The sequence below is a fragment of the Quercus lobata genome, chromosome 6, assembly GCF_001633185.2.
Source record: "Quercus lobata isolate SW786 chromosome 6, ValleyOak3.0 Primary Assembly, whole genome shotgun sequence".
Taxonomy (NCBI): Eukaryota; Viridiplantae; Streptophyta; class Magnoliopsida; order Fagales; family Fagaceae; genus Quercus; species Quercus lobata.
Window position 1 is genome coordinate 41,089,035 of NC_044909.1, and position 6,159 is coordinate 41,095,193.

Genomic DNA, 6,159 nt, shown 5'->3' on the forward strand with positions numbered 1-6,159 from the left:
ATATGAAAATACAATTAAAATAATATTTATTAATAATTGTCATAATTATTAAGCTTCATATTTATATGCAAAAGAAAAGAAAATAGAGAGAAAATCATTTTTTAATAAAATAATATTTTATTGAACTTTCTCATAGATTATAAGTGCTGTTGACTAGTAAAACTGCTATAATAAAATGAAAAATGTTGCAAAGTCTGTTATACCTTTCCTCTATCCCAAATTTTAGTAATAAAGAAATAAAAGGAAGAGAGTAAAAATTTACTAATCTTTGAGCACACGGGAAAAATACTCATATACCTTCCTGATCTTTGAAGTAGTGGCTAAGACCCTCACTAAACTTTTTTATTGGCCAATTATTTGCTCTATATAACTTTACATACCTTCCAAATCAGTACCCAATTAGTCTACCGTTTAAAAAAATAACGGAATACATGAGAGAGCTTTAAAAAAACAAACTCAAATCATTTTCATTTGAAACCCGATGACAGTCACATTGTGGACCTTCAAACTAACCATAAAAGTCCCAGTTCCACCTCCGATATCGAAGCCGAGACGGAGTACTGAGGTTGGCCAATCTATTGATGTAAGAGGCGAATCTATTGATTTCATGAGATGAGTCAAAACCAAGTTTTGGGTTTGAGCGAATGAGACAGATGAAACTGTTACCGCCTTACCAGAGTAGTTTTTGTTAGACCAGAGGACAATTTGTTCAAGAAGATATGAAGGGAAAGGGTTATGGGGAAGAGAGGAAGTGGGTTTTGGAGAAGCACAGGCAACGAGGAAGAGGGTGGCAGCCACGTAGGATTAGGGTCTTAGCAATAGAGTCTGAGTCTTGTGGGTAGAGAGAGTAAGGAGCGTAAGTCATGTACTTGTGGAGGAGGTCAGTGGTTGTGGCCAATGAATGGGATTGAGTTTGTGTTTTTTTTAAAGCTGACGTGAGATATATGGCCATTTCGTTAGTTTTTTAATAGTAGATTAACTAGGGAACTAATTTGGCAAATATGCAAAGTTTATGGAGTAAATTGGTCAGTAAGAAAGTTTAGGGGGTGTTTTGGCCATTACCTTAAAGTTCAGGGGGTGTATTGGCATTTTTTTCCACACGGACAGATACACTCCTTTATTTATTTATTTTTTTTTTGACACATACACATAACTCTTAACTCTTTTCCTAAACCTCTTTAAACTACTATAATAAAACTTCTTAGCAGACTATTCCATGCATTTAGAATGTACTTAGAGGATGATATTATACTTTAAAGAGACTTTAATTTTTTTTAAATGATTTTAATAATCTATTATAATATTTGGTTTTAGTAAAAAAATCCTTGTCTTACACAATGTACTTTCATCATGTAATTTGAAGTATTTTTTGTTTTTTAATTTTATTATTCAATTTTAATTAAGTTATTAAAATATATTTTAATTTACATATTCTTTTTATTAATTCCTATATTGCAAGGGAATAATGCTACTTAAACCAAAAACTTTTTAGGATAAGCCACAAATTTTATTTATAGCTTTTCAATCCTTGCAAAGTGCACCAGGACTTTTCTTTTCTTTGTTGAAACGCTAGAATGAGAATAAATGTAAAGTGTTTTATTCTTTAACATTGTATTTATATTAGTTAAGAAAAAAAGATTGTTAAATATTGCCTCAAATTCCTAATTAGTTAAGGTTTGAGTTTCCTTAATATAGGCCAAAAGGTTTTTTTTTGGTATAGAAGACAATAAATTTACTTAATGTGAAAGACATAAATTCTCCTTGACATAGAATGAAAAGTATTCTTTATTAAAGAAGTAATGAGTACTCCTTATCTATCAAAGAATGGGTTTGGAATCTTATAAATAGGCACTATTGCAAAGGGTTTGGTAACTTTTACCCAAGGTTCCTCTCATGTAGGGAGAGGAGAAAGACTCCCAGAAGAGTGATTTAGTAGATTTTTTGGAGTTGAAAGATTACCTGTGGTTGTATGTTGAGAGTTTATTTATTTTGTGAGTGTGAGAAGTTATTGGGTGTATCAAAGTTTTGGGTTTGTGAGTTATATTGGTGAGGTTTGTGAGTGTTGTTTTTGTGAGTTGTGATGTTAATTAATGTTGTAATAATCCATATTACTGATATTGGATATTTTGGTTGACATTGTCCGTGGATGTAAGCATAGAGTGAAACCATGTTAAATATTATTGTCTCTTGTAAATATATGTTAAATATTATTGTCTCTTGTGAATATTTTATTTTCTTATTTATGTAAATGCACTTCTACAAATCTCAAATCATAATAATTGATGTCAAAACTTTTACCGTTGCACGGCAAAGATGTAAGCCAAAAATCGTCCGAAATGAAAATTTGGAAATTATGTTATTTTATTTCCAAATTGTGGACTAACCAGAAACTGGATTCCAAATTGGAGCTCACTAGACAATAGTTTCATATCCAATAACATCCAATCCAACCGGTACATGAATTATTAAGCCCAAGGAACACAAATCGAGGTGCATTGGATTCACAAGACCACCCATTCACGCTTGTTGTTTCCCTTTTCTTTGTTGAAATAAAACTTTGGACCCTAGAAAAAAATTAAATATAACGTTTTCGGCCGAGCAGATAATGTAGGTTTTTTTTTTTTTTTTGGGGGGTGATGTAGGCCTTTTCTTTTCCCCTTGAATAAACAAGATTTTATTAGAACGCAAAGGAAACAATGAGGCATTACAAAAACAATTTAGCTTCTAATGGTCTATTTAAATTGAGAGGAGGAAGAGAGAGTAAAGTCGAGTAAATTTGGTACAAAATAAACCTATTTTTGAATGTCAATTACTTATACTTTGAACTATAAATAAAAAATTACTTAAAAACAAATTTTTGAGGGGAGTTATTAATAGATAAAATATTGACCAAAATGCAAAACTAACTTTTTAAATTTCACATTTGGTCATTTCAATCCTCTAAGTTTCAAGTATATTCAATTCCATCCTCCATTAGGTGTTGTTGACCAATAACCAAAACGACGTCGTTTTGGATTTTTTTTTTCCTCAATTAAAAAAAAAAAAAACAGAAAAACGTTATTTATATTAAAAAAGAAAAAGAAAAAATCTAAAGGGCAGTGGGGAACGACGTCATTCCTAGCCCACTGAATATCAAAAATTTCTCAGTCCCTCAAACTCCACTTTATACCCTCTTAATTTTGCCATGAACTCTACCAATCCCTAAAAACCGTTCAAGCCAAGTTAGGTATCTATATATGTAAGAGAGGAGAGAAGCAGCTTTGTACTAATGTGTAGAAATGAGAAAAATCCAGATCTTTCTCTCGGTCCCTCACAATTTCTTTACTTTTCTACGAACCAAACAAATCAACAATGTTTACGGAGAAATCTGTATCAATCTGTAAAAAACCAAAGTGCCATACAAATCTCCAGAAGCAATTTGCTAGTTCATGTCACGCCCTTGCATTGCTGGTTCCAGCACCGCCCTCTACACAGAATAAATCACATTTTCAAGCCAAATCTCTAGCCATAAACCACATTTTTGAGTCGTAAACCAAAATTTTTTTTTGCACAAACACACTATACAACAAAAACAGAGGGCTTAAGCTTCAGAGTCAAAACAAAACAAAAACAAAAACCCTCATAAAATCTAGGCCATTGAAGGCCAAACTTCACTAAAATTCACCAATACAAAAAACAGTTAATTTAAAGACCCCATTATCAAAGGCAAGACACACAGATTCTAAAACAAGATCATAATTTTTGTTTATAGTTATGAAAAGGGTAACCATTATCACTTGAGGTTTCATCTCGAGGTTTCATGGCTGGGAAGAGTACCTTTAGCAGATGGCTCATCTTGAGGTTTCATGGCTGGGAAGAGAATAACCTCTTGTTACCAAATAGCATATGTTGAGAGCCCATTGAGAACAGAGTGTACACACATGTATAAATGAGACAAATGCAAACAGGCACAGACCTGAGAGAGAGAGAGAGAGAGAGAAGAGAAGAGAACCTTAATGTTTTGTGAATCAGTTAACAACATTGTTAGCCGATCAATACCCAATCCCCAACCACCGGTTGGAGGCAACCCATACTCAAGAGCCGTACAGAAGGTTTCATCCAAAGCCATTGCTTCATCATCACCAGATTGCCGATCCTGCATGCAGACCACATATCATTCAGAAAAGTTCCAGAGGAATTTATTTAAGGATAAATCCATTGCACACTTAAAAACTGATGCGTGAACCTTGAGCTGCTCAGCAAATCGCTGAGCGTTGTACCACAGGGTCATTCAATTCAGTGTATGCATTGCAGAGCTGAGCGGTTACAGAAAAATTAAGTCAGAATCAAGAATTATAATGTTGAAAATTAAATGAAACATAGAAAGAGAACTACCATTACGCAGCACCAACAAACAAGTTCCCTCCTAAATTGATCAAACATTAACAGACACATCATAAATAGGACTCATTGATTGATCAATAATGAAAAATACATTAACCCTTACTTCTCAAATTATTAAAATATACCTGAAATTATCACTATAACTGCAATCAGCAATAAGCAACAAAATACGTCCTTGCTGTTAATCACTCAAATTTAAACATAAACCACAATCTTCACCCATTGATCACTTGGCTAGCAAATGCATAATTTCATAAAAACAAGTAGCAAACAGAGCACCGATTAGCTTATAAGTTCACATATCAAACAAAAACACTGATCATAGCATGACTTACAAGACATATTTATCGATATCATTAATCAAATTGATCAGTAAAACACAAAATTTTTATGCAAATTGTCCAAAGCTCAGTTCTTAAAAGTTCAAACCCTAATCAACATTGCATGCAACAAATAGAACACAAAAGCCCCCTATGCACACTGCCCAAAAACAAAAGAAAAACATACAACCCCTAACAAAACCCAAGAACCATTATTGTAAAAAAGAAATCCCATGATAACAAAAATGAAAAGAACCAACCTCATAACTTCTTATCAAATAGAACATAATAAACAAATTCTGAATTAACAAAAAAGAGTGTGCTAGCAAAAAAATAAAACGATACTTAAAATATGCCAAACTGATGAAAGCATTAAAAGATTGTGCCAGACAATATGACAAATTGTAAACTTTATATGCAAAAAAAGGAAAGAGCTTTTCATACCACCTAAACACTACAAAAGATTTTACTTAATTGAGATATATCAATGCTGAACTAAGTGGAGTAGAGGCAGGTTTCAATTATTCCAGAAAAGTCGAAGCATTTATCACACATTTCTTACACTGTGAAGACCTTAGTTCCATAAATTATTAAAAAAAAAAAAAACCCCACAACCACGGGAATCCAATAGATCAAATCAGATGCTTTACCTAAACATCAAACAAAGAAAAAAAAATAGAGAAGCACAGGTTCACCACGGGTTGAAAACCCATACTTTATTTTGTCAATAGATCAAATCAAATGCTTACCCAAACATCAAACAAAGAAAAAAAAGGAAAAAAAAAAAAAAAACAGAGAAGCAAACTTCTTATCACCAATCTTTGATTCAATGTAAAAGATGTGAAATACCTTGCTATTACCAACAAATCAAATATATAAACAGCTCAAATGTAAAGAATGCCTTCAGATTTATGTGGAAAAAGCTGAGAAAGAGGTCGGTGGTTGGCGCATGAAGCATTGCGTTACTGGGACACAGCGGCACGGGTTGGCTGAGCCCAGATCGATGAAATAGTGTGTGAGGAGGTGAGGGCAGTGAGAGCTTCTTTTAGCTTGTGGTGGTACTGGAAAACACTGAAGAGAGCAGTGAGAGAAGTTTGAGACGAGAGAGCTTTGCTTTACTGAAGAGATAAGTCTGAGACGAGAGAGTTGAAGAGAGCCGTTGAAGAGAGCATTAAAAGGAGTGCTTCACGTGAATTGTTCTGACTGTGAGACCAGGTATGTATTGTTATTTACGAAAATGCCATTGAGATATGAGTTATAAAAACTGAAAACAGCTAAACTGTGTTTTCAGTTTCTATAACTCATCACTCAAAAATCAGAGAATTGAGTGATGGAGACAGAGTTATGGAAACAGAGTGATGGTGGTGCTAAACGAACTTTTAGCTATGGGTCTCACTATTTTTGAGTTATGAGTTATGGAAACAGAGTTATAAGTTATGGAAATTGATGAACCAAA

At 33.3% G+C, this 6,159-nt stretch overlaps 1 protein-coding gene across 6 annotated transcripts; it reads right to left on the minus strand.

Moving 5' to 3' along the window:
• Nucleotides 1–3,235: 3,235 nt before the first annotated feature.
• LOC115995217 (lysine--tRNA ligase) lies at nucleotides 3,236–5,841 on the minus strand. Of its 6 annotated transcripts, XM_031119699.1 has the most exons (6): nucleotides 4,509–5,507; nucleotides 4,375–4,405; nucleotides 4,226–4,295; nucleotides 3,991–4,135; nucleotides 3,817–3,867; nucleotides 3,236–3,466 (listed from the first exon to the last, which is right to left on the minus strand). In XM_031119699.1, the coding sequence occupies exons 3-6, from the start codon at nucleotides 4,268–4,270 to the stop codon at nucleotides 3,432–3,434; spliced, it is 276 nt and encodes a 91-aa protein (XP_030975559.1). In that variant the 5' UTR covers nucleotides 4,271–4,295; nucleotides 4,375–4,405; nucleotides 4,509–5,507; the 3' UTR covers nucleotides 3,236–3,431. The 6 variants fall into 6 exon arrangements, with proteins under 6 accessions (XP_030975559.1, XP_030975560.1, XP_030975557.1 ...); XM_031119700.1 differs by lacking the exons at nucleotides 4,375–4,405; nucleotides 4,509–5,507 and adding an exon at nucleotides 5,553–5,841; XM_031119697.1 differs by adding an exon at nucleotides 5,553–5,841 and having other exon boundaries at nucleotides 4,226–4,617.
• Between the last annotated feature and the right edge of the window lie 318 nt (nucleotides 5,842–6,159).

Coding starts and splice junctions, on each gene's coding strand:
- LOC115995217 (XM_031119700.1), bottom strand. CDS start 4,270: ATGACCCTGTGGTACAACGCTCAGCGATTTGCTGAGCAGCTCAAG. Junction 4,136..4,225: donor GATTTGCTGAGCAGCTCAAG/GTTCACGCATCA, acceptor GTCTGCATGCAG/GATCGGCAATCTGGTGATGA. Junction 3,467..3,816: donor AGATGAGCCATCTGCTAAAG/GTACTCTTCCCA, acceptor TATTCTGTGTAG/AGGGCGGTGCTGGAACCAGC.